Source organism: Vespa mandarinia, chromosome 1, assembly GCF_050613455.1.
Source record: "Vespa mandarinia isolate Hongniang chromosome 1, ASM5061345v1, whole genome shotgun sequence".
Lineage (NCBI taxonomy): Eukaryota > Metazoa > Arthropoda > Insecta > Hymenoptera > Vespidae > Vespa > Vespa mandarinia.
The window spans coordinates 744,704-771,465 of record NC_140810.1 but is presented as its reverse complement, the minus strand read 5'-3'; the positions used below and the strand labels follow the sequence as shown (position 1 = coordinate 771,465).

Genomic DNA, 26,762 nt, shown 5'->3' with positions numbered 1-26,762 from the left:
TTCGCATAATACAAATAAAAATTTTGCAACAATATTAAGAACCATTGTATGTAGTGTACTGTTCTACTCCGTTATTAGTGGAGAATATGAGAGTAAATTTTTATCGACATTAACAAAAATTGTGCCTAATATCTTTTGCGTCGTTATTTGTGTAACGCGTATTCGTCAAATGTGTGCGCAGTATAGAAATTCGAGCACACATGTATGTGTATAGAGTATATATCAATATATATCAATACATATATATATATATATATATGTGTATGTATTATATATATGGATATTTAATGTACAAGCAAATTAAGAAATTCATTAAAACATGTATAATGCTATCAGTAGAGAATGCAATAATATTTCCTATGCTAGAAAGAAAACAGTTTTAGATTCGTTAATGATGATAAATTTCATAGATCCTTAAGCAAGTTTAAAAATATATACCAAAATTATTAGATCTTTCTTTAAGAGGGATATTGTTATTTATTATTATTTTAATTTTATTAGATAAATTTTACAACTTTAATTATCGTACTTTTATATTTTCAATTATAAAGAGAGCAAGTTAAAATTATTGCCTTAAAACAGGTATACTCTTTGATCGTTAAATTAACACTTTGTAAAACGTAGAATAGTTGCAATTTAATATTTTAAGAAATTATAAGTATGTCTAACATGTAATGTGTAGTATCAGTTTTTAAATGAGTAGGCAAAAAGTAATGTAAATAATAATGTCGACAATTTTAAATAATAAAAAAAAGGAGAAAATAGAAAAAAAAGAAAATTAGAATCCGATGATTATCTATGTTTTACATAAACAAAATTTTGTAATATCTATATATTATTTATATTTTGAAAATTATTTAAAGGGACACAAAGCGATAAACAATTGAGAATGAACAATTTAGAAATATAATTTTCTAAAGAAAGTAAAAAAAGGATTCATGGAAAAATCGATTTAGTCATTGGTGGTTAGTCATTATATTACAAAGATCGTATAAGAAATGTATAGTTTTTATTTACATTTACCTTCCAATTTAAATAAATTCAGCTGTATAAGCAATATTATGCTAAACAGTTGTAGACTCACAAAAAGTGAGATCGAATGCGTGATTCATTAAAGAGAAGCAAAACGTACATATATTTATTCATGGAAATAGGTTCGTAAATACACTCGCAATTAACGAGTATTTTTATATAACACCTTCCTTCGTGATATAATCTTTATTATATTTCTTTTTTTTTTTTTTTTTTTTTTTTTTATATTTTATTTTGGCTTGACAAATTTACAGTAGAATAATATTATAACTTTGGTAGATGAGTATATGTAATATAAATGTCATCAGTCCGTTCTACAACTAATAAAATCATTTGTTTTAATAAATCTATTAAAGCATTTGGAAATTTCTTTTATGAGTAACATTATCAGTTGTAGTAATAAGGAGCATTGATAAAATTAATGCAACCTCTTATATTTTTCTGTTTAGCCACATTAATAGAATATTCTTTTATTTTTTTCTTTCAAATCGCTTAGCACTTTGTTTATATTACAAAAGGAAGTTATTATGTATTACAATTACTTAAAATTTACGTAGGCATAGTCTATATAGGAAAATGTTATATATATTATATATATACACACACACACATATATATATATATATATATATATATATATAATATAATATATAATTTGAAATACATGATCTTTTTCTTTTTTTAAACACATCCAATTAGTCATGGTATGCTCTTGCTTGCGTTAACAACTTGCAATATGATTTGCAATTTAGAGAGGAACACGTGTATGTATACGAAATATGAAGTGTACAATTTTTAAAATTTCACTCAGAAGGGTGCAACAATTGCTGCTGCTTCTCCTCTGCTCGTTGGTAGTGAAGCACATTCATGCCACTTATTTAAATGAGGGTCGTAACATTCTACAGTAGAAATAGTTATCTGTGTACGGTAAAAATTGATTTCTTGTGATTGATCCCCTCCTATAACATACAGTCTACTATCAGCTGCAGCAACTGCAGGATATGAACGACCAATATTCATTGGTGCCACCATGCTCCACTTATTCTGTAATGTAATCTAATTATATAAAATCAAACAAAATTTTCTGTTATTACACGATTAAATCTATTTACCTTTTCAAAAGAATATCGTTCAACGGAATTTAAAACTTCTTGATTTTTATTGGTACCACCGACCACATAAATATAACCATCGAGAACAGTAATACCCATTTGGGATCGCGGCGTTAACATAGGAGCTAAGTAATTCCATTCTCTAGTAACTGGATTATAACTCATTACATCTTGTCGATGCCTACTGTTATGTGTACAACCACCTACTACATAGATTAATCCTGAAAAAAAAAAGAAAAGAAAAAAAAATTGTATCCAATTATTATAATGTATTATCAACAATATATATATATTGGAAACGAACCTTCATAAGCGACAACTCCCATACTGAAACGTGGCTCCGGAAGTTCTCCTTCGAGAGTCCAAGTATTAGTGATTGGATCATAAATTTCTATAGAACCGCCAATATCTTCTCCTACCCAACCACCAAATGCATATAAGCTATTATCCAAGGCACAAAGTCCAAATTCACACCTAGGTTCTTCCATGCAAGCAATCGAAGTCCATACATTATCCCGAGGATCGTAACACTCGCAATTCGCAATGATGCATGATTCGAGTTCTCCGCCGACTACATATACTTTACCATCTAAAAGTGCTACACCCGGTAATATACGTCCTATGCTTATTGGTGCTACTTCGCTCCATTCACTGCAATTATGAGAATGAATTATGAAATAATTATGAAAATTATTAGAGGAATATAAAAATAATTGGAAAAATGAAAAATCAATAAATTAATATACCCAGTAAAAGTATCATATTTTTCAATACTCTCATAAGTGCTTTCAGCAGCTCTGCCCCAACTATCCGCCGCTTGTTCCCTTTTAGAACCACCAATTACCAAAATATTTTTTTTAGCACAAAGTCTAGGTTGTGCATGAAGAGGTACGAGACATCCTTTGTTACATATTAAATCCTTTTCTATAGAACGCAAAGCAACAATAAGACTAGCATCTTTACATTCCAATATTATTCGTTCTAAACGTGCCAACGAACAAAGTCTTAGACGTATATGACCTAATATTTCAAACACATAGCATCTTCTCGCAGGTATATCATGAGTGATCCAATTGTATGCAGCTTGGAAGACCTGTAAAAAAAAAATATGTATATATATATATTTTTTTTTTTTGTTACAAAAGATTTAAGTAATTATTTGAAATATTTACCTTGCAAATGAAATTATGATTACCTGAAATTCAGTGTCGATATGAATTAAATCACTGCTGAGAAAACGAACGAGATGTTCTTTGGGCAGGTCTAAAAACTCCTCTTCTTGGGAAACTTGAGGAAAATTGACTTGTATAAAACGTAAGGCAGTCTCTAATAGATCCAACCTGTTGTGTGCTTCTGCAAACCTTCATGAGAAATATTACATTAAAATTTCAATCCATTCGGGAATATATTAAGATGCACCATAATAATAATAATTTTACCTATAAATTCCAAGGGCATTTGAATAATGTAGTTGTTGTTCTAAATAAGTAATACAGCCAGAAACTACTTCATCCAGTTCAAGCATATCGGCAGCAGCAAACAATTCTTGAACATTGTCTTCAGTAATATCAACATTTCCAGTATAGATAAAATCTATTAATAACGAAAGGATTGAAGCTGATATAGAATGAATTTCCACCAATTCTTGTTGTTCTTCGACAAGGCCACCAGTAAACATAGCATTGAAATAAGCACTTCCAGCTGCTAGAACCGATCTGTGTGCATGGATAATGCTACCATCGGCAACAAGGCCGACATCGGTAAATTGATTCTTTAATCGTTGGCCATTTAAATTTCTCAAAACTTTTGGCGCATATTGTCCCACTGCGTATACAGTACTAGTGGCGTCTGAGGTTGGACTTACAGGTTGTGTAGCAAATCCCATATTATTAGAGTTGTGCCCATTCTTTAGTGGCGGTACTGCACCATCCGCCATGAAACCATCAAGTTGAACTTTGTCCACTGTTCCTATATAATATTATAGGTACGCGTGGACGTTATATGCATAAAAATAAATTATATTAGAAAATATATAAAATAATAATTATTAAAGATGTTACTTACGACATATACGAGAAAGCACCTTATAGACGCTATGAAACGACTTAGCGTTATTTTTCCCCTTTAAACGCATCACTACCGCCGCATTTTCACTCCAATTAAATAATCGTTTAACGCCAACTCTCATATACTTATGACATCTATCTTTATCTTGAAAATCAGTTATCACGTATTGAGAAAGATGGCATACATTAGATAACCTATTAAAAATGTAAAACTATCCGTGAAATCATGACAAATTTAACTTTCTCATATTTATTTTTCTCTTTTAGTCGTACTATCTTTCACAAATCACACTGTGCCATAATACAATAACGTAGAAGCACAAGTTGGCAAAAATAATTGTAAATATCGTCTCGCACCACACCTATTATGAAAAATCCCGAATATTCTCGTTCACTCTCACTCGCATAAGGATCCAATATTCGTAATTATCTTTTTCTTGGTATACATTTTATTTTATTTTGTAATAAGAACTTGATTTTTTTCTTTCACTCTATCCTTATTCACTATCAATGTTCTTACTCGCGTCATTCGATTTTGCTAATTCGATTACAATATAATTATAGGTTCATCGGCTTTCTAGGAGTACCAACCACGAAACAGGTCATTGTGTGTATTATAAATTGTTATATGTATCTACTACTACACATTTAATTAAGCACTAAAGAGGGAGAGAGAGAGAGAGAGGGCGTTTAAAGCGGTACGACGGAGAAGACCTCTAGGCGAAAATTATAAAACAAAGAGACATTTAAAATAATCACCAACACTATACAAATATTGAATCGCATCCAAAATTTGTATTGCATATTTAAGGAATTTGAAATTATGCGTATATATATAAAATTCGTTATTCTAAAGTAATTCAACAGAAACGTATTTGTTTTGTTTTCTTTTTTACATACTACGAATAAACAACTATTATAATTTTATAAAAAACAAAATATTATGTTACTATCTGTTGATGACTACTATTAATTAATATAATTAGTATAACAAACAGCGAGTATTTTTGTAATATCAAATACGCATTTTGATAATTAATGGAATTAATGTAAAGCGAATAAGTTAAATAAAAAAAAATATATTATCAATCCACTATAAATTATAGAATACAAATCATAATAATATTTAATAATGTAAATTTAATATAGGATCGAAAATAAGTTGCGCCATTTAATTTTTACGCGGTTAGTTGTAATCTGCATTACGCGATAGAAGGCGCTACCGTCGAGTCCTTTTCCAAATCTAATATCACAACTTACATAGTTCATTAGTAATGTTTCGTAATTCATCATGGCGTGTAATTCAAAAGTTGTTCTTTATAAGAATATACACAAGTAGATAAATATCATTTAGTATAATATATATATATATATATATATAAATATATAATTTTTAGTATAATTAGTTTGAAACAATTTAAACATATTTCAATATTTCGAATATTCATGAAAACTATTAGAGAATATCGGATCCGACAGATGGACGATCTATTCTAACTAATTAGAAATAATTTTATAATTTACTAATCAAAATGAAATGTCAAATTAATACATTCTATTCGTTCAAAATTAAATAATTATATATTTATTAATTATAATTGAGAAAATCTACGCGCATATATATATATATATAAATATATATAGATTATTATCAGTAATAGCCTACTTTTGGAATCGATTTATATATTAAAAAGTATTCGTTATCTTGAATCGCGATAAGAAGTTGATATCTTTATTGGCTCGAAGGTTGTGTTCATATTAAATTGAAAAATAGGCCCTTCGTAAGGAGAAGAATTTGTAAATATAAATGTGACGCGATAGATAGGTTTACGCTTACGATTACTCGAATTATTATTAATATCTTTATTTGGAATTCTTTTCATTTTTATTTGTTTTTTTTTTTTACCTTTCTCGAACTAGCTATTTTCCCTCCCTCTCTTTACTATCTGTGTATGCCACTCTCTTGTGAAAGTTAACATAGCCGCATGGAACGCGGGGGCTTTCGTGAATCGTCCTATACGCCTTCTTGGTAGATCCGTAATACCACCATCGCCAGTCGGTCGCTTAGCGATTACCTCTGACTTCGACTTTCACTTTGAGAGCTACCAAGTATCTCTGTCTCTGTTTCTCTCTCTCTATTTATCCATCTCTCTTTCTCTCTCTCTCTCTTTCGCTCTCGCTCTCCTCTCTCTCTCTCTCTTTCTCGCTCTCTATCCATCTATCTTTTATTTCCTCTCCTGGTACATCTTTCTCTTTCATTCTTCCTTCGTTCGCCAATGTGATCGAACTCTTAAAGTGATCGTTCTCTGTTAAATGTTTAAAAGACGGATAGTGTTTCTAGGGGGGATGGAAAAAGAAAAATGCGATTTTTCTTTAAGTGTTTAATATCTTTATGATTTGACACCTATCTGTGATTTAATATTAAAAATCGGATAAGTGAAAAGAAGAAAAGAAACGATAAAGGAAAAAGAAAAAAAAAAAGGAGAAAATAACAAAAATATAACGAAATATGTATTGAAAAAATTTTTGGATATTCATACATCGATCACGTTCTTGATCACTCCAGAAGCATAGTCAAGAAATTCGTTTGAAACAGGTGAGAGTTTTTCTAATCATAATGCATTTAACGTTTTAAACGCTTGTGACAAATATGTATATATATATATATCTATCTTTGGTATCACCGTTATAAAATGTATTAATTATCATTGTTAGATCACCTTCATTGGCGTGAAGAATGAGTATACGGAAACATTAATATATTAAGATAATAAGAAATATTTTGAATAGTTAATTTCTCTATCTCTTTCTATCCCCTCTCTTTGTCTCTCTCTCTCTATTTCTATTTCGTAATTTTATACGAAGTCGATGACTATAGTCATCGTCGAGATTTTTACTGGATGACCGTCGTCGTAATATTCATGTCTCAACAACTTGCTGTGTTTTTTTACCTTTCTCTCCTTCATTCGCTCATTTCTCTTTTTTTTTTCTATATTTCTTTTTCTTTTTTTATTTTTTCAACTAACAACATCTCTATCTCGAGTACGATACATCCGGCATTGCTTTGAAATGAATCAGAAATCAATCGACGTTCTATTCTCTCGTTGTTCTAATTGCAATCATAATTTTTCACGGTGAACTTATTAGATACACACACACACATACACACTCGATTTATATATATCGGGGAATTACATTTTGTTTTTTATGATGAACAAATGTTTCATAAAGGAAGAAAAAAGTAAAAGGAAAAAAAAATGAAATTAGATAGGAAGGAAGAGATGATATATGTATGTGCAGCGATATCAAAGGATTATATCAGATACGGTGTAAATTAATCTTCGATAAATAGATAGATTATACTCGCGTTGATCTGATAATTTCCACTCGCACATTGTGCATGACACATTGACAAAAATTTTCTTTATATCTATCATGCCTTCTTGTCTCACTCGGACATAAATGTACTTATAGAAGAAACCAAATTGTAACATTTAATTGATAGTGAATTTCAATGCGTAGCAATGCGTTTTATAACAGGCTATCAAACGTGAGTAGTATTATTTCTGTTCTCTCTCTCTCCCTCTCTCTCTTTTTTTTTAATCGAAAAAAAAAATATATATATATATATAGTCATAAAAATTAATCATACTCGTTATAGATTTAACGCGATGATCCATAAGTCAGTTCTGTCTTTTGTCTTTTTCTTTTTTCATTTTGGAAAGTTTATTCGTCGGTAATAAAAAAGTAGGAAAAAAAGTAGGAAAGTTTGTTTCAATCTAATGATGCAATTATTCGACGAAACGTAATTCTGATTCATGATATATGCATGTAAAATTCCCAATTTATATTAATTCATAGGTATTGTGTAATAGAATTTCATTTAGAACAAACATATTTCCTTTTTACATTAATGTAACATTGACCATTAATCATGTGTATAATTTCTTTGAACATTTTCTGAATATTTTTCTTTTTCTTTATAAATAAATAAATAGATAAATAAATCAATAAAAATTCTTTTGTGTCGGGCTTTCTCAAAGATTTTGGAATAGGAAAAATTGAGGATACGTAAAGGAGGGGGGGGAGGGGAAGTAATAATAATCAAATAAGATAGTACGTACGATCGAGCTACGCTATTACCAAAATATAACGGAACTTACCTGTGTCAATGGCGAGGTCGACGTACGACTTTTTCTTTTACCGAAATCTTTGGCTCAACTTACAAAGAATTCATCGAAAATAAATCGTATATATCCTTTCTCAAAAATTCAACATAAGCTAAATTAATCTTTATTATCTTTTATTTGTCGATATTCTACGCAATATCAATTATCGATGTAATGCCTTGAAATAGATCGGGTGTAAAAAAAAAAAATTCGTTTACGTATACTTCTATGAAAATCGATAAGACATTTTTCAATTTGTAATCTTTCATAACGAAGCTGTTATCGTATCAACATTCTCGAAGCTCAAATTTACAATAAATGGCAATAAAAGCTAAAAATATTATTTATACTAAATATATAAAATTGAGAAATGATGTGAAAAAGAAAAAAAAAGAAGAAGAAGAAGAAAAAAGGAAAAAAGATTATTTATTTGTATCGTTATTAATTATAGATTATTAAAGAAAAAGTTTGAATTTATTTAAAATGGAATGCGAATAGAGAAAGAACGTGTTTGATCGTAACAGATGTTAGGAAATAGAGTGAAACTACGATGTATGTATGTTAATTCGATGAAAGAAAAAAGAAAATATTTTATGCGCGTATATTGTAGACAGATATTCGAAAAGTAAAAGGTGGTGGAAGAGTATCAGGTAATGCATACTATTCTTAGAAGAAGTACATCTAAAAAAAATTGGCAAAAGGAAAAGAATGTTGGAGAACGACTAGCAAGAAAGGGAGAGACGTGTATGTGTTCAACTGTGAGCGTGTATATATGTATGTGTGTGAGTGTAGTCGAGGGTCGTACAAGCCAATACTGCAACGTATCTTGAGGGCGGTAACCTACACTGCCAGTTGTCTTGTGGATGGCCTTGCTACATTATCTGCCGCGTGTTTCGTTTCCTTTCACTTTTAACAGTCAGGAACCAGAAACCTTCTCGGATCTCCTTGAACGAGGATACGAAAGGATTGGAGAGAAAAGACATTCTATTATTTCAGAAATCATATTTCTTCTATCTTTGTATCTTACGATATAATTTTAATCATTAGTAAACAAAATTAGCATAGGGAAAGTTGACACTGACAGTGAGACCTATTCCATACGAGGAAGAAAAAAAGAAGGATAGGGGAGATACGTTTTAAGATAATTATCTAAAGATTTAGATATAAATATATATGCAAGTATTTATGTTTCCATATGCGGCATAGAAAAATAGAGAGCGATATTAATGTGATGCACCATTAATAAAAAAAAAAAAAAGGAAGAAAAGAAAAACAAGGGTACAGCTGCAACGGATTAACTTACAACATCGTTTACTTAGTTACTTCTTATGGGTAAGGAGAGAAAGCTGATAGACAACAAATCCGTTACGTGGCACGTCACTGAAATATCTAGAGCGAAAAAGGTTCCGCATCGGTCATTCCCTGTCTCTGTTTATTTCGTTAGGGTTTATTGAGTATGATGATGTATCAATTTTTATGAATAAAAAATTTTATTTATATTTCATATCTAATATCTATCTCTTTCGTTTCACGCATACATACTTTTTTTTTTATATTAGAAATCGAACATAAATATAAAATGTATTTTTTTAATTCATTAAATTGATAATACGAACGGTCAAGTTCTTTTTTTTTTTTTTTATTTATTTATTTATTCATTTATTTATTTATTTTTTTTTTTTTTTTTTTTTTTTTTTTTTTTTTTTTTTTTTAGTATCGACGAATCATAATTTTGAAATTTAATTTTTACAGGATGTCAAAGGCTCCAAAACATAATGGTAGCATACATGGCGGCGGGGTCACTGGACCAGATGATTTTTCCGATGGAGAGAGTACGCCCGTTATTCAAGATTATACCGATAGGTAGTTAATTTTGTTTTTCTTTTATTTTTTTTTCTCTTTCTCAATTCTAAATTCAAACAAATATCCTATTTTTTTTTCATAATATTTCATCGATTAATTAATTCATATGGATATACATGTTACTTGTTATTTTCTCATAACAGAAGACCAGTCGAAGAAACAAAAGAATGGGATGTCTTCAGAGATCCACCACCGAAAATCGATTCGGGCTCAATGGCAAATCAAAAATGTCTTGAAAGAACCGTACAATTAACAAAATTTTTTGTCTATTTAATCGTTTTCGTAATAGTATTAGTTAGCGGTGTAATATCTAAAGGAACGATCTTTTTCATGACGTCCCAATTGAGATCAGATCATAGAATTCCTTATTGCAATAAAGATTTAGGTAATATGTCCTTGATATATTTAGAAAAAATATTTTATCTATGTAAATAACTTATCGTGTTAATGCTAAGACAAAAATTTTGTGTTCTTTGTAGGCCGAGATAAACATTATGTAGCAACATTACCAGAAGAAGAAAGAATAGCATGGATATGGTGTATTATAATCGCTTTCGCCGTACCAGAATTTGGCGCATTGATACGTAGTATACGTATATGTATTTTTAAGTCATGGAAAAAGCCACCATATTCTCATTTTTTCCTTGTATTCCTTATGGAAACATTTCATGTCGTAGGACTTGCGCTTATGTTTTTCTTAGTACTACCAGATGTCGATGTTGTAAAAGGAGTAATGTTAACTAATTGCGTTTGTTTTGTACCCGGATTATTAGGTAGGCATGATGCAAAATTTGCTGCTAATGATCGATAGACACTGTTCTTTTTTTTTTATCTTTTTTGTTTCTTTTTTGTTTTTTTTTGTTTTTTTTTTTTTTTGAATGATTTACTCCGTAGAATAACTTTTAAAAATGATTTTATATTTTAATATATAATATTTCAGGACTTTTGTCGCGCAACAAAAACAAAGACGAATCGAAAAGATTTATTCTCGTACTAGTTGACCTTGCTGCATTAACTGCTCAAGCAACGAGTTTCGTTCTTTGGCCTTTACTAGACACATCAAGACCTTCCTTATGGATTATCCCACCTTCCTTGATACTTGTATCATGTGGTTGGTGGGAAAATTATGTTTCTATGCAGAGCAGTATCGGTAAATTGGTGTTTTATTAATTAACGAATTGCGAACAAATATTGTGAATTAATTTTGGTGAAATTAATTGATTAATCTTTTAAATTTTTATTCTTTTTTTGTTCTATTATATAGGCTTTGTCACAATGCTGGCCCGAGTAAAGAGAGAATTGAGACTGACTAGATATTTTACATACATGTTCGTTTCATTCTGGAAGATTATAGCATTTTTCATTAGTGTTTTAACGGTGCTATACATGAGAGGCGAGAATATTGGTCATTTATTTACAATGTTTCCTACTGCATTTGGACAGCACAAAATTATTGTTCACACAGTCGTACAAACTAATGGTACATTATCAGATCTAAAAGACGTTTTATTAAACAGTGACATCGACATCGATGCTGACTTTAATACACCTATTTATGTCTTATTGTTACAAATATTCAGCGCATATTTCGCTTATATTTTTGGTAAGCAAATGGAAATCGTATTTCATATTATCTATGAGACTTATGAAAATCTGGTTGTTGTTAATTTTTTTTCTTTTTTTTTTTATGAATATTATGCTTTTAGGCAAGTTCGCGTGTAAAATTCTGATACAAGGATTCAGTTATGCATTCCCTGTAAATCTTACAATACCAGTAACTATTTCCTTGCTAATTGCTGCCTGTGGTCTACGTAATAGCAATCCTTGCTTTTTCCATGATATTATACCAGATTATCTTTTTTACGAATCACCACCACTGTATTTTTTAAACGATTACATAACCCAACAATACGGCTGGGTTTGGTTACTTTGGTTGCTCTCTCAAACTTGGATAACTTTACATATTTGGACACCAAAATGTGAACGTTTAGCAGCTACTGAAAAATTATTCGTTGTACCTATGTATGATTCATTGCTGATCGATCAGTCAATGGGTTTAAATAGAAAGAGAGACGATCAACCGGAAGTTAAAGTGGAGGTCGGTATAAAAAAATATAAAAATTAGAGGGAATTGTACTTTGATCTTATATATATATATATAAAAAAAAGGAAGAAAAAAAAAAAGAAAAAATGCTAGAGCTATAATAACGTTATTTTATCATTTAGGATTTAGCAGAGATAGAAAAAGAAAAAGGTGATGGAGATTATGAAACTATATATGAACAAACAGATGGATCGACTACTCCACCTTCAATGGTAAAAAGTAGCGACCATGTGACCAGAATATACGCGTGTGCTACCATGTGGCATGAAAACAAGGAAGAAATGATGGAATTTTTAAAAAGTATTTTGCGACTGGACGAAGATCAATCAGCTAGACGTGTCGCACAAAAATATCTTAAAGTCGTTGATCCGGATTATTATGAGTTCGAAAGTAAGTTAAATAATTCGATCATAATATATACATATACGTTCTTTGCAATTAACTTAAACATATTTTTTAGCTCATATCTTCTTCGACGACGCTTTCGAATTATCCGATCACGACGACAACGAATCACAAGTTAACCGATTTGTAAAATTACTCGTTTCAACGTTAGATGAAGCAGCGACCCATGTTCATAGGACAAGAACGCATGTCAAAGATCCAAAAAAATATCCAACTCCTTATGGTGGACGATTGGTATGGACTCTTCCTGGTAAAACTAAAATGATCGCTCATTTGAAAGATAAGAGTAAGATTCGTCACAGGAAAAGATGGAGCCAGGTAATATCGTTCAATATTTCCGTATAATATTTTTAATTACGGAGATAATGTCTGAAATTGATTCGAAAAATGACTGATATTTTTTATTAGGTCATGTACATGTATTACTTATTGGGACATCGATTAATGGAATTACCCATTAGCGTGGATCGCAAAGAAGTTATTGCTGAGAATACGTATTTATTAACACTAGACGGTGATATTGATTTTCAACCAGCCGCTGTAAAACTTCTTGTTGATTTGATGAAAAAGAATAAAAATCTTGGTGCGGCATGTGGTCGTATTCACCCAGTTGGTTCAGGTATATTCTTTATACTTTTTAATACATGTCCCTATTAATGAAAAAATTTACGAACAAATAAATTCAAATAATATCGACATATAGGTCCTATGGTTTGGTATCAAATGTTTGAATATGCGATTGGTCATTGGCTGCAAAAAGCAACGGAACATATGATCGGCTGTGTACTTTGTAGTCCTGGTTGCTTTTCTTTGTTTAGAGGAAAAGCTTTGATGGACGATAATGTAATGAAAAAGTATACAACAAGATCCGATGAGGCAAGACATTACGTACAATATGATCAGGGAGAAGATCGTTGGCTTTGTACATTACTTTTACAACGTGGCTATAGAGTAAGTCGATTCTAAAAAAGATATTTCTTTATTAAAAATGATTTAATAAAAATCGGCTAAAGAAAAGAAATTAATAACGATAACATTTGATTAGGTCGAATATTCAGCGGCAAGTGATGCTTACACTCATGCACCAGAAGGATTTAATGAATTTTACAATCAACGCCGTCGATGGGTACCTTCTACTATAGCTAATATTATGGATTTATTGATGGATGCCAAACGGACTATTAAAATCAATGATAATATTTCTCTCCCATATATATCTTATCAGATTCTTCTAATGGGTATATTTCAATCTAATTAAAAAAAAAAAAAAACCAAAAAAGAAAAAGAAAGAGAAAGGCGATTTTTAACACTCTTTAAAATCTCTCATTTGTTAATGATGTTATAGGTGGTACTATACTTGGACCAGGTACTATTTTTCTTATGTTAGTCGGTGCGTTTGTAGCAGCTTTTAAAATTGACAATTGGACAAGTTTTTATTACAATATTATACCGATTTTATTGTTTATGATTATTTGTTTTACGTGCAAGGCAAATATACAGGTAAGCGTATTGTTGCTTTTTTAACATGAATTTCTTGTTTTTTTTTTTTGCATTTTTGCTAAATTAAAAGAAATAAGCATAATATTTGTTACGCCATATATATGTTGTTTTGTCAGATAATAATTTTTTCATAATATGTTTGGATAAACAATAACTTAATATAAAAAAGAAAGATACCTGACAATTTTTGTTCGTAATTTATATTACAATACTCGTGATTGTTTTGTCCACGTCCAAAGTGTTTTATAATTTTCAGCTTCTGTGCGCACAAATATTATCTACGGCTTATGCTATGATCATGATGGCCGTAATCGTAGGTACGGCTCTTCAGCTCGGAGAGGACGGGATAGGATCACCCTCAGCGATATTTTTAATATCATTATCGGGATCATTTTTCATAGCAGCCTGTCTACATCCTCAAGAATTTTTGTGTATCATTCCTGGCATTATATATCTTTTATCTATTCCTTCTATGTATCTTCTTCTTATATTATACTCGATTATAAATCTTAATGTTGTTTCCTGGGGTACTCGAGAAGTTCAAGTGAAAAAGACAAAAAAGGTTTGTCCATTGCGATTTGTCTTCATTGTACTTAAGTGCATGTCATAATATCATAACACACAATTTCAAAAATTATCATTACACCGATCATTAATGATTATCATTTGTAATGCGAGCAAATCAGTATAATAAGCTTTTTATCATAATCATATTAAAAAATATTCAGTAAGGAATTCATCATATGTAATCTCTCTTATAGCATCATGATCAGTATAATACATCCGATCATACGTATGTATCACTGTGGTGGAGGTGTGGTATTTACATAAATGATGGTGAAGGTGGTAATTAATAGCTAAATGTGTTATTACTAAATTATGTCAGTGTTTAACGCGAGCTGCACGCAAAAATAAAAAGATTAACTTTACGTTCATTAGAATGTAAAGGATTAATATTAAATAAATGTCTAACTTATAAGAGGGATACAACAGGTTATCATGGCTGCAATTCTCAGCACCTTCTATGGTTTGGTGATGGTTGCCGTTGTAATCGGTATCGCAATAAGTATCGTAGAAGACAGTTTGTTTTCACCCTCCGCGATGTTTCTAATGCTGGTGGTGATGCAAATGCTGATAGCAGCCATACTTCACCCAAGGGAAATAAACTGTTTATTATATGGAATAATATATTACATAAGCGTACCATCGATGTACGTTTTATTAATTATGTATTCGCTGTTCAATCTCAATGACATTACCTGGGGCACAAGAGAAGTAAAAGCGAAGAAAACGAGGGTGGTAATTATCTGAAAAACTAACAAATTAATCACTTTAGAAGGGAATAATAACGCTTAAACGTCATAATATCACGTAGAATTAAATTATTATATTCAAAAATGTTTTACATTTTTAACAATTTATTTCTTATGAAGAATTACATTAAAAACGTATACGGGCATCACAAAATATATGCATATTATATGATATAATCTCTATAGGAATTGGAACAAGAGAAAAAAGAAGCGGAGGAAGCTAAGCGCAAAGCGAAACAAAAATCTTTGTTAGGTTTTCTTCAAAACGGTGCTGGAACAAATGACGATGATCAAGGTTCGATCGAAATTTCTCTGGCTAGTTTATTCAAGTGTATGTTTTGTACGCATGGTAAATCATCGGATGAGAAACAACAGCTTGTTGCTATCGGTGAATCATTAGAACTACTTGGCAAAAGATTGGAAACGATTGAAAGGTGCGTAATATAGGAAGATTATTTTTCGAATAGGAATTATAAAATAGCTTATAAAAACTAATTTTATTTGATAATTCTTCTATAGAGCCGTTGATCCACATGCGCATGTTTCTGGAAGAAGACGAGCATCCTCCGTGGGTAATCGTACAAATGATGCCTTGGGTGCAATAGGTGAAGATCCAGCCGAGAATGAAGAATGTCACAGTGAAACAGAAACCGTAACTAGCCAAAATTCGGGAGAAAATCGTGAGGGTAATAATTTCTTAACGAGACCTTATTGGTTGAGCGACGAAGGATTGAAAAAAGGCGAAGTGGAAATCTTGTCATTACAAGAGGAACAATTTTGGAAGGATTTGCTTGAAAAGTACCTATATCCTATAGACGAAGACAAAGCGGAAAAGGTAATATACGAGAAGAAATTATTTTTCACGATATTAATTTTGACGTGAAAATATTTTCGAAAAGAATTCCTTTTTTACTTTTTTTTTTTTTTTTACCGCGTTTGACAGTATAAATAATATTTTAATATAAAACTTTTACCTTGCCTACTGGAAGATTGGATGCATCTGTATTAAGAATTAAAAAAGATCCTTAAATTTTAATGAATTTTATAATACTTGCGTCAGGCACGAATCGCTAAAGATCTAAAGGACCTACGCGACCAGAGTGTTTTTGCTTTCTTTATGATGAATGCCCTCTTCGTCCTCATCGTCTTTTTGCTACAACTAAACAAAGACTTGTTACACGTGAAGTGGCCATTTGGTATCAAGATGAACATCACCTATGATGAATACTTGCAAGAGGTAAAGCCAGCTCCGTCGGGGTGCCGTGAATCCTATGCTTTAATGATTTCCTTGTGAAACAGACAGAAACATGGATCACTGGGTCTCTCTCGACGGAGCATTTTTCTACATTTCTAACGTGTTTCGTTTTTTTTTTTATCATTCCCCTGTAGGCCCGAATCGCTGGAGATCTGATTGAACTGCGCAACAAGAGTGTCTTCGCATTTTTAATGTTCAATGCCTTGTTCGTACTGATCGTATTCTTGCTACAGCTGAACAAAGATCAATTACATATCGTGTGGCCGCTCGGCGTCAAGACAAACATCACCTACGTTGAAGAAACGTCGGAGGTATCGGGTATTCCCGAAAATGGCAAAAGGATGTGCAGTTCCTCGTTGATGGAATATAGGTGTACTCTCGGTCCCCTATTTTCTTTATTTTATCGTCAAACAATTGTTTACAAAAAAAAAAAAACAAAAAACAAAAGATTTTCAATTTATAATTAATGACTATAAAAGAGAGTACACAGAACTGAACCATCGTTACGCGGTGACTGCATTTGTCCACTTTACGAATATGTGTTTGTCAATAACATTATTCGTATAATGGCACGTCTGGTTTTAATGTTATAAACGCCTTGCACAGGTTCTCCTGGTTGGATCGGATTGTGGGGGTGCAGAAAAACTTCTAGTCCACTGACAGAAACATTTAGTGACTAAGCGATAACATTTTCATCCCATGTTTACGATACTTATCCATTCCATCCTCTCATTCGATTTGTTTTTTCTTTTTCCAGCTATTCACAAGGAATATTATTTCCTTAAATGTATATTTATTCAATCATTTAAAATAACAATCATTTTACAGGAATTCAGCATCTGACTACTCTATCTCTTTCTCTCTCTCTCTCTCTTTCTCTCTCTCTCTCTCTCTCTCTCTCTCTCTCTTTCTCTCTTTCTCTCTTTCTCTCTTATTGTTTCGCATTTTTTTTTTACAAATATTATTTTATATATCTACGGAATGAAAGTTTGTTCATAAGGTTGTAACAAATACATTTTGAATTTGAATGCATAGAAATATTATATTTTTTGACTACTTTCACGTTTCGTAGATACTTACGCGAAGATATATCGTACTCATTAATTAAGAAACGAGATTAATATGATTTTTATATTTTTTTATAGCGATATTACAATTTATATGCATATACTTCATACATATACACAGATATTATTTTTGATATTTATTTATCCTTAGTTCTTTCCATTCTTATCCTAAGCCTGTTAAACAAGTCAATATTTTTCCATCCATTCCTATCTATGTTATGGGCTAGGTTTAACTGATCCTTCACTGCAAGAGGTGTAGTCAAATTCAAGCACCACTAATGCATTATGTGGTATATATATGCTTTTTATGTCTATTTACATATATAAGTATATGTGTATTTATGTATATAAATATTTTAGACATAGTCACATCGCTTCTATCACGATGGTAAATTTACGAATTTATGATTATATTGTTGCACAAATTTTAATGATTGCATCTGCAATAATAGTGAAATATATTTTGTGAAAAGAAACGATGGAACTTAATCTCAAATCTAACTTTCATTTGGTAACAGAACTTACTAGCGAAGTGTTTAATAACCACATTATTAACAATATTATAGATACTGTTCCAGTTTATGTATAAAACATGCAATGTATATAAATTTTTCTAGTCAACAATAGGTAGTCATCAAATCGAAAATTTTACATTATTATTTAATTATGTTTTATATATTTTTATAATTAGCAGCTTTAAATTTCTTTTCATTCATTTGTACCTAATGTTGATTATCAATGTCAATAATTCACATAAAATAAATGTGCATTATGTATAGCAAAGTGATATTAACCAAAAAATAAAGAAACTTTAAAATTTAGTTTATTATAAAACGAATACTTACGCACCAACGTATGCAATGCACATGCGGGCATGAATATTCGTATTATTGTTGTTATTATTATTATTATTATTATTATTATTGTTATTATTATTATTATTTTATACTCAATATTAATAATATTAATAATATTTTAATATTTCAGGTACACATTACCAAAGAATACTTGCAACTTGAGCCTATTGGTCTGGTGTTTGTGTTCTTTTTTGCATTAATTCTAGTCATTCAATTCACTGCTATGTTGTTTCATAGATTTGGTACTTTTGCTCATATCTTGGCGAGTACCACACTGGATTGGTTCTGCTGCAAAAAAGTATGTCTTTATTTTATTATAGATCAGATAAATGATTAAATCAATAAACTTTACAATAATTCAAATATTGCTATTAAAGGATGTTACAGAGGAGACTTTATCATCTCAACAAGCAGTGGATATGGTTAGAGATTTACAAAAATTAAATGGTATGGAAGGTGATTACGATGAAGGTAGTGGTAATGGACCTGGTCGTAGAAAAACAATAAGAAATCTTGAAAAGAGTAAAAGAAAGGCACAATCGATAAACACACTTGATGTTGCATTTAAACATCGCTTCTTTAGTATGTCTGAAGGAGCAGGTAAGTGAATCTTATTAACAATCAATGAAGTTGATTTATAATCAATGATAGTAACTTTTAATTTCCATCTAATAGGTTTGCCCGGAAACATGTCTACACGACATTCAGTAAAAGCTTTAAAAGCTTTAGAGGGTAGACGAAATATCGTCGAAATGGCAATGCGAAGGAAATCACAAATGCAAACTTTAGGAGCAATTAATAAATATGGAGTGGCAGGTAATCCTCTTGGTATTCAAGGGCGACCTTCAAGAAGTAGTCAAATATCCGTAAAGGATCTCTTTGAAGATCGTGGACATACAAATCCTGGTTATGAACCCGATGAAAGTCCTAGAGATAGTCTTCGATTACAAAATCTTAATCAACATGCCCGGCGCGAAGCCAACACCAATGTTTAACGCTACAATATTTTAAAAACAAATTCAAAATTTAATATTTGAAATTAAAATATCATAATCAATCGAATAATAGCATAAAAATAGTAATTAAATATAGATTACTGTTTTTATTTTTTTCCTCTATACCAGCATATTTGAGGAGTAACATTTTTTGTATTTATTTGTTATAATATTTATTCAATGATTAATGAAAAGATATAGTCCAAGCAAACTCCAGTGTATGAAACACTGTCAAAATTGCAATAAAATTTGTTTAATATTGAACTTATTCAACTTTCTTCCTTATAGTATTAAAAATGATTTTGCATTTTAAAATTTAATATGTGTATGTTTATAAAATAACGAATAGAGAATATCTACGTCTATATATTTTACTGAATAATATACTCATATTAAAGCAATTAAAAAAATATTGACTGTAATAAAATAATAATATTTATTTGCTCTATTATTCATCTTATATGTGATAAAATTAGGATTTAAATTATATATATTATGCGTGCGTGCATACGTACTATTGTATGTTTATACATTTTTAAGCATGACAATATGCCATATGGAAAATAAATTTCAAAAATTCATATATCAATAATTTATATCTATACTTTCCTATATATTCCTAAATTTAATTAATTCTTATAAGAAATTAAATCATAGTAAACAACTTAGATATATTTTTAATACAATATATTGAATCTTATTATTATATTTTTTTAAGTGCTTCTGTCATTAAAATAACATAAACCATTGTCAGATAATTATTAATTGCATGATTTATGGTCCATTCTTGATAAAATCCTTCGCTTGGAAATAAAACATTTGTTACTGCATAGAAGAGATTTGCTAATAAACCATAATGATTATCATTCAAAAACCTAAAATAACGTGAATGTTCTTCATGTATTAAATATTAAATCTTTTTTGTAAATTATATATAAACTTACATAACATAACCGGTAGTCAATAGTTCAATGAATACAAATAATTCAGATACTCCATTAAATAAACTTCTTTTGTATGACAATGAAATGACTAAATTTTCATTCTATTAAAATTAATATTTCAGTAACTATTTTAAATAAGTTTTTTATTTTTATTAAAAGATTTAAACTAGAGAAATATCATTTTTTCTTTTTTTTTATAATGTACCTGATATTCCAATATCAAGTGCTTCAAATGTAGCATATTACATAAAAAAAAATTAACAATTGCATTATATCCAAGAAGATAATCTCCATGATGAAACAAAAGGGAACATATTAAAGAAGTTTTACTAATGTTTTTAAGAAATTCATCGAAAATATTAACTTTCATTTTATTTTCCATCTCTTCTGCCTCTATCAATGTTACATTTAGAGCTACAAATGATGTATGTTCATTATAAAAAGAAAAAGAAGTGTTTTCTAATATATATATGATGTATGTATACATAAATACTTACTGTAAGATTTGAAAAATAATTTATATATTAAATTATATAAAGGTCGAACTCCTAATGTTGTGAATCCAATAAATGCAAATATAAAATGTGTTGGAAGCATCGAATATTCATTATAGGAATAGTTGTACAATACATATATGGAGGAACCACAAGTTAAAAGTAGATAAGTACATGGTAATGTTGCTTCTAAAAACATATCTCAAATTTTTTCTTTTTTTTTTTTTACCAATTTATCTATCTTTTTCAACAAGCACATCTAATCGCTTGAAGTTTCAATTAAAAAAAAAAAAAAAAAAAAAAAATGATTATTTCCAGGCGCTATCTCGTGTGAAAAAATTATTTACGATTCGTATGGATCACTTTTCATTATTTTATAATACGATAATGGAAATATAATTTTCTTGTAAAAACAAATTGCAAAATTTTGTTTAATCATATACATACCAGTATATCCATAAATAAACTATTCTGAATATGTTTGACAAAGAACTTATGTTTAAAGTGTAAAGCAAAGTCTAATGTTTACCGTTATCAGTAAAGCCATCCAATCATCATTTGCAAATTGTTTTATTGTTACCAAAAACAACCAATAAAATTCCCTGGATTTACCGCGGTCACATTTCCAGGTTGTTGTTCGTACGCATGAGTAGTGTGCGTTAAACATATTTTCTATTTATTGCGATTATTTATTAATTTATTAATAACCATGATAGTGTTAACGAATGAGGGCAATCCAAATGCGTTAAAATTCATTATCGCAGCTAAATTGGTCCAGGAAAATGTAACCGTGAAGATAATATTACCGAATGGTACGAACTTAACCTATTTTATTTGAAAATTTAAATTATTAGAGTTTTTTTTTAATAAGTTATTTTCAATTATATTTTCACAGACACATTTTATTTAAATCTGTGACATTGTACACTTTATCACAGAATATATTATGTGGTACGAAAAATGATGTAATATTTACAATGACGAAATGATGTAACATTTACAATGATATTAACCTATGCAATTGTTTAATTATTAATTTGAAATATATAATAATTCGATGTCTAGAAACGCCTTTAGGTCGGCTTCCTGTTCTTGAATTGCCAACTGGATCAAAAATATTTAGTACAAGTGCAGGAATGCAGCTTTTAGCAGCTCCCTCAGAAGAATATGAAATAATGACTAATAAGTGGCTAGAATGGGATGCTTCTGTGTTACAGGTAAATTTATATACATCTATATATAAATTTACTTGTGTGCGGATATGCGTGTATAAAAATGTATTTATATTTTTAGCCTGCAATAACATATTATGGAACTGCAGGATCATATAAAATAGATCTCCAAGATTACTTATTTGGTCTATTATATGAAGTAGATGATGCATTAAAAGAAAAAATGTACTTAATTAAGGTATTTTATTGTTATTAAAGATATATGTTTTGTTTTTTTTTTTTTTTTTTCGTTGCAATATAAACAAAATATTCGAATCTTATAGGATAAAAATGATATATCGTTAGCAGACGCATCTATTTGGGTATCCATATGGTCTACTATAATAGTTACCAATATTGGAAACAGAATACTTAAAGAATATTCATATCTTAGTGATTGGTTGAAAAATATAGAATTACTGCCAATTATTCAGGTATAAAAAAAAGTATATGATAATTAAGAAAGGAAGAATATTATTTTACTTATTTTTCGGAATCTTATTACTTTTATAATATATTTTCAGGACTCTTTGAAAGTATTTCCATTGAAAAGAGGTTTAAATGCAATTGCCAGTATTCAAGCAGCATCTTGGTTTCCAATTAATTCAACAAGAACCTCAGTAATTGGAGTAAGTTCTCAAATTACAGTACATATTTAAACAAATATCAATACTGCGTGTCGTTAATATTTTAATTTTAATGTAACAATTTAGCAAAGATTTAAATGAAATATTCAATTTTTAGCTTAATTCAATTAAAGATAAAGAAGCTGAAGTAGTTAGCCAAGAAGAAATGGATAAAGCAATGATTAATTGGAATTCATGTAATTGTCCAAATGTGAAAGAGACATCGTATCCTGTGTAAATATTCACATTTAATTTCATATTTCTATATCCAAATGAAACTGATTGTATATTTTTCTTTCTTCTTTGGTTTCTTCTTTTTTATTCTTAGTCTACCAAAAAAAGGAGAAAGGAACATCTTAATTACATCGGCGCTCCCTTATGTAAATAATGTACCTCATTTAGGCAATATTGTTGGTTGTGTTCTTTCTGCAGATATATTTGCTAGGTATGTATATATGTTTATTGTATTTACTATAAAGTGTTTTTTTTTTCTTTTTTTTTTTTTTTTTATTATACGAATTTTATATTTTTTCTAGGTATTGTCGACAAAGAAATTATAATACATTATATATTAGGTAAGTATATTTTAATATGTTTATATTTTCATTCCTTTTTTTTTTGTATAATATAATATATGATGTTCAAAAAAAAAGTATATATTATTAGTGGTACTGACGAATATGGCACTGCTACTGAGGCCAAAGCATTAGAAGAAAAAATAACACCTCAAGAAATATGTGACAAGTTCTTTAGTATCCATAATGATATTTATCGTTGGTTTGGTATTGGATTTGATTATTTTGGACGTACTACGACAACTGAACAAACCGAGTAAGGTCAATGAATATCTATGTTTGATTATTAAAATTTATGTATGCCTCTTTAATATACATATTCATAATTATATATATTCATTATTGAAAAATAATTATAAAGTGTAATTATATTTTTAGAATTGTGCAGTCCTTTTTCTTAAAAATAAAATCTCAAGGATATGTATTGACAGACACAGTTGATCAACTTCTTTGTGAATCCTGTGATCGATTTTTAGCTGATAGATTTGTGGAAGGAATTTGTCCTAGATGTAAATATGAAGATGCTCGTGGTGATCAATGCGATGGTTGTGGTCATTTAGTAAATTCAACTGAGTTGATAAATCCTCGATGTAAGATGTGTAGCAATAGACCTATCATTAAGAAATCAAAACAATTCTTTTTAGATTTGCCTAAAGTAAGATAAATTATGTTTCTATCGGTGTGTTAAATTTTTTATATTTTTATTCTATGATTTAATATTAAATATTTTCAATTCGTTTTTCCAGTTGGAAGAAAGATTAAAGGTATGGTCTGCAAAAGTAGAAAAAGGATGGTCGACCGTAGCTCGAGGAGTCACAAAGCCTTGGTTACGTGATGGCCTTAAGCCACGTTGTATAACTCGGGATTTAAAATGGGGTATACCTGTACCAGTGGAGGGATTTGAAAACAAAGTTTTTTATGTTTGGTTCGATGCTCCTTTTGGCTATATCAGTATTACAAAAAGATATACCAAAGAGTATGAACAATGGTGGAAACCTAATGGCGTTGATATTAGTTTGTGTCAATTTATGGCGAAAGATAATGTACCATTTCATACTATAATGTTCCCTGCCTATTTATTAGCAACTAATGAAGACTATACACTGTTAAAACATTTGATGGCTATAGGTATATGTACAATTGATGATTTATATATCTTTTTTTTTTCTTCTTGTTACCATATTTGAAAATATTTAAAATTACACAAATCTTTTCATATTAGAATACCTGAATTATGAGGATACTAAATTCTCGAAGTCCAGAGGTATCGGAGTATTTGGAACTGATGCTAGAGAAACAGGCATTCCAGCTGATGTTTGGAGATTTTATCTCGCGTACATTAGACCCGAAAATCAAGATTCGAATTTTAATTGGGCAGATTTAGCATCAAAAAATAACAACGAGTTATTAAATAATCTTGGAAACTTTATTAATAGGTATGTAACTTGAGAAGATGTCATTAATAAAATATAACTTTTATTATAATATCATTAACAATTATAAATTATATTCTATAAGGGCTCTTGTATTTACGGAAAAGTTCTTTGATTCTAAAATACCACCGATGGAACCCGAGGAAGATGATTTGACATTACTGGCATTGGCTCAACGTGAATTGACGTCCTACATAAATGCACTTGAACAAGCTAAATTAAGAGATGGTATAAAATATGTATTAGCAATTTCGAAGCATGGCAATCAGTATATGCAATTGCAACAACCATGGGTTAAAGTAAAGAGTGTAGATGATAATGATAAGTAAGAAATATTTTTATATTTTTATTGGCATTAAATCATTAAGTTCATTAACAAAGGATTCATATTCATATGTATTTTATATTATTTTATTTTATTTTATTATTTTATTATTATATTATTATTTTATATTACTAACAGGAAGAAAGCTGGGACAATAATTGGAATTTGTTGTAATTTAACGTGTCTTTTATCAGCTCTATTAGCACCTTATATGCCTAATACTTCTCGCGAAATAAGAGGACAATTAGGGTTGGACAAAACACAATATGGATATATTCCAGATGTCATTATGAATATGTTATCTCCTGGACATAAAATTGGTAAAGTATCACCACTCTTCACAAAGATAGAAGATCAATTGATTGAAGAATTAAGGGAAAAATATGCCGGAAAACAAGAACCTAATGGTGCTCAATCGAAAACGAATAATGTCACTGAAAGTGTAGAATCTTCAAAAGCTACTGCAGCCCAACGGGTAAATTTGATATATATAATTTATTATTTAAAATAAAATAAATATATTTTATTATAATTATTTTATTTCTTAAGGGTCAACTAGTCAAAGAGTTAGTATATAATCATGATAAAAGTGTTCGACAGTCTCATGTGGACATTCTTAGTAGACTGCAAAATAAACTAGCTGATCGGAAACAAAATACAGATAAATGTGATAATGCTCAATCTGCCAAAAATAAAAAAGTCGAACCATTACACACTCTCGAGCAAAATGGAGATACTAGTACAGATATAACATCTTTGGAAGCAGCTATTGCAAAACAAGTATGTTTTAATATTTTATCGTATTAAGTATTGATGGATTTTTTTGTTTTTTTTTTCTTTTTTCTTTTTTGTAATATTTTTAATTTTTTTATTATTATTATTTGTCAATAAATTTTAGGGCGATCTAGTACGTAAACTAAAAGCGCAAGAAGAAAAGAGCGTGTGGCAACCACAGGTAGACATTTTATTAAAATTAAAAAATCAATTAGCCAGTCTGACTGGTGCAAAAATTCCAGATAAAAAGTCAAAGAAAAAAAAGTAATTAAAATCGCAATATAAAATGTCTTTATACTAATTGATAAAACTTGACTTCAATTTTCTCTTATCATCTGAGCATAATTATAAAGGTATTAAATATTTTATATTTGCTTTTTATGTTTTTTTTTTAAGTATAACCATTTCTACGATAAAGAATCTATTAAATCGTATTTATATGAAAGGATATATTAAATATCTTGCATCATTAAAAAAATTGTCTAATATTATCATTGTAATATAATATTAAAGAATGGCATGATGCAAAAAAAGCAAATACAAATAAGAAATCATTATTTTAGTAAATTATTTTTTCTTAGTATATGGTAATTATTAATTTCATTTAACATTATATACAAGTTAATATTTTATATTCGAGAT

The 26,762-nt window shown here is 29.5% G+C and overlaps 4 protein-coding genes and 1 long non-coding RNA gene across 13 annotated transcripts; 2 read left to right on the top strand and 3 right to left on the bottom strand.

Annotated features, from left to right (window-relative positions):
- Window positions 1-969: 969 nt before the first annotated feature.
- Window positions 970-6,250, bottom strand: LOC118446115 (actin-binding protein IPP). Of its 3 annotated transcripts, none has more exons than XM_085664775.1 (8): window positions 6,117-6,250; window positions 4,209-4,405; window positions 3,584-4,112; window positions 3,340-3,505; window positions 2,891-3,237; window positions 2,449-2,795; window positions 2,145-2,365; window positions 970-2,088 (listed from the first exon to the last, which is right to left on the bottom strand). In XM_085664775.1, exons 2-8 carry the CDS (start codon window positions 4,330-4,332, stop codon window positions 1,840-1,842), a joined length of 1,983 nt encoding a protein of 660 aa, XP_085520901.1. In that variant the 5' UTR covers window positions 4,333-4,405; window positions 6,117-6,250; the 3' UTR covers window positions 970-1,839. The 3 variants fall into 3 exon arrangements, with proteins under 3 accessions (XP_085520901.1, XP_085520893.1, XP_035732301.1); XM_085664767.1 differs by lacking the exon at window positions 6,117-6,250 and adding an exon at window positions 4,573-4,791; XM_035876408.2 differs by lacking the exon at window positions 6,117-6,250 and having other exon boundaries at window positions 971-2,076; window positions 4,209-4,421.
- A 228-nt stretch (window positions 6,251-6,478) lies between these two features.
- kkv (hyaluronan synthase-like protein kkv) lies at window positions 6,479-20,092 on the top strand. 7 transcript variants are annotated; one of them, XM_035876403.2, is made up of 20 exons: window positions 6,479-6,806; window positions 10,132-10,242; window positions 10,386-10,627; window positions 10,722-11,015; window positions 11,183-11,392; window positions 11,507-11,845; window positions 11,949-12,340; window positions 12,469-12,736; window positions 12,807-13,069; window positions 13,160-13,370; window positions 13,455-13,702; window positions 13,797-13,989; window positions 14,097-14,251; window positions 15,245-15,550; window positions 15,751-15,998; window positions 16,084-16,399; window positions 16,625-16,801; window positions 18,874-19,041; window positions 19,121-19,343; window positions 19,419-20,083. In XM_035876403.2, the coding sequence occupies exons 2-20, from the start codon at window positions 10,133-10,135 to the stop codon at window positions 19,736-19,738; spliced, it is 4,683 nt and encodes a 1,560-aa protein (XP_035732296.2). In that variant the 5' UTR covers window positions 6,479-6,806; window position 10,132; the 3' UTR covers window positions 19,739-20,083. The 7 variants fall into 7 exon arrangements, with proteins under 7 accessions (XP_035732296.2, XP_085520866.1, XP_035732294.2 ...); XM_085664740.1 differs by lacking the exons at window positions 6,479-6,806; window positions 15,245-15,550; window positions 16,625-16,801 and adding exons at window positions 7,602-7,760; window positions 14,508-14,813; window positions 16,954-17,130 and having other exon boundaries at window positions 19,419-20,092; XM_035876401.2 differs by lacking the exons at window positions 6,479-6,806; window positions 16,625-16,801 and adding exons at window positions 7,602-7,760; window positions 16,954-17,130 and having other exon boundaries at window positions 19,419-20,087.
- LOC118446116 (uncharacterized) lies at window positions 17,196-18,878 on the bottom strand. Its single transcript, XR_004839491.2, has 2 exons — window positions 17,900-18,878; window positions 17,196-17,793 (listed from the first exon to the last, which is right to left on the bottom strand). It is a non-coding gene; the product is annotated as an uncharacterized LOC118446116 (long non-coding RNA).
- Window positions 20,093-20,200: 108 nt separating the features above from the next.
- Window positions 20,201-21,711, bottom strand: LOC118446033 (uncharacterized). The gene is made up of 5 exons (XM_035876185.2): window positions 21,624-21,711; window positions 21,180-21,442; window positions 20,888-21,096; window positions 20,683-20,783; window positions 20,201-20,613 (listed from the first exon to the last, which is right to left on the bottom strand). Exons 2-5 carry the CDS (start codon window positions 21,373-21,375, stop codon window positions 20,442-20,444), a joined length of 678 nt encoding a protein of 225 aa, XP_035732078.1. The 5' UTR covers window positions 21,376-21,442; window positions 21,624-21,711; the 3' UTR covers window positions 20,201-20,441.
- Window positions 21,712-21,781: 70 nt separating this feature from the next.
- MetRS (methionyl-tRNA synthetase 1) lies at window positions 21,782-26,626 on the top strand. The gene is made up of 16 exons (XM_035876184.2): window positions 21,782-21,988; window positions 22,242-22,393; window positions 22,470-22,586; window positions 22,672-22,821; window positions 22,912-23,016; window positions 23,132-23,247; window positions 23,342-23,458; window positions 23,550-23,588; window positions 23,680-23,844; window positions 23,967-24,243; window positions 24,335-24,716; window positions 24,811-25,024; window positions 25,107-25,346; window positions 25,485-25,821; window positions 25,896-26,126; window positions 26,245-26,626. The coding sequence occupies exons 1-16, from the start codon at window positions 21,886-21,888 to the stop codon at window positions 26,386-26,388; spliced, it is 2,889 nt and encodes a 962-aa protein (XP_035732077.1). The 5' UTR covers window positions 21,782-21,885; the 3' UTR covers window positions 26,389-26,626.
- The last annotated feature ends 136 nt before the right edge of the window (window positions 26,627-26,762 follow it).

Bases quoted from the DNA above. Each gene is read 5' to 3' on its own strand.
- kkv (XM_085664740.1), top strand. From the start codon at position 7,735: ATGCGTTTTATAACAGGCTATCAAAC. The intron at 10,628-10,721 runs GTAATATGTCCT...TGTTCTTTGTAG, and splicing joins TTATTGCAATAAAGATTTAG to GCCGAGATAAACATTATGTA. The intron at 13,703-13,796 runs GTAAGTCGATTC...ACATTTGATTAG, and splicing joins TTTTACAACGTGGCTATAGA to GTCGAATATTCAGCGGCAAG.
- LOC118446115 (XM_085664775.1), bottom strand. From the start codon at position 4,332: ATGAGAGTTGGCGTTAAACGATTATTTAATTGGAGTGAAAATGCGGCG. The intron at 3,506-3,583 runs GTAAAATTATTA...TTTCTCATGAAG, and splicing joins AATGCCCTTGGAATTTATAG to GTTTGCAGAAGCACACAACA. The intron at 2,366-2,448 runs GTTCGTTTCCAA...TTTTTTTTTCAG, and splicing joins GGGAGTTGTCGCTTATGAAG to GATTAATCTATGTAGTAGGT.
- LOC118446033 (XM_035876185.2), bottom strand. From the start codon at position 21,375: ATGTTTTTAGAAGCAACATTACCATGTACTTATCTACTTTTAACTTGT. The intron at 20,784-20,887 runs GTACATTATAAA...TAATTTTAATAG, and splicing joins ACTTGATATTGGAATATCAG to AATGAAAATTTAGTCATTTC. The intron at 20,614-20,682 runs GTAAGTTTATAT...ACGTTATTTTAG, and splicing joins TTGACTACCGGTTATGTTAT to GTTTTTGAATGATAATCATT.
- MetRS (XM_035876184.2), top strand. From the start codon at position 21,886: ATGATAGTGTTAACGAATGAGGGCAATCCAAATGCGTTAAAATTCATT. The intron at 22,587-22,671 runs GTATTTTATTGT...CGAATCTTATAG, and splicing joins AAAAAATGTACTTAATTAAG to GATAAAAATGATATATCGTT. The intron at 22,822-22,911 runs GTATAAAAAAAA...ATATATTTTCAG, and splicing joins AATTACTGCCAATTATTCAG to GACTCTTTGAAAGTATTTCC.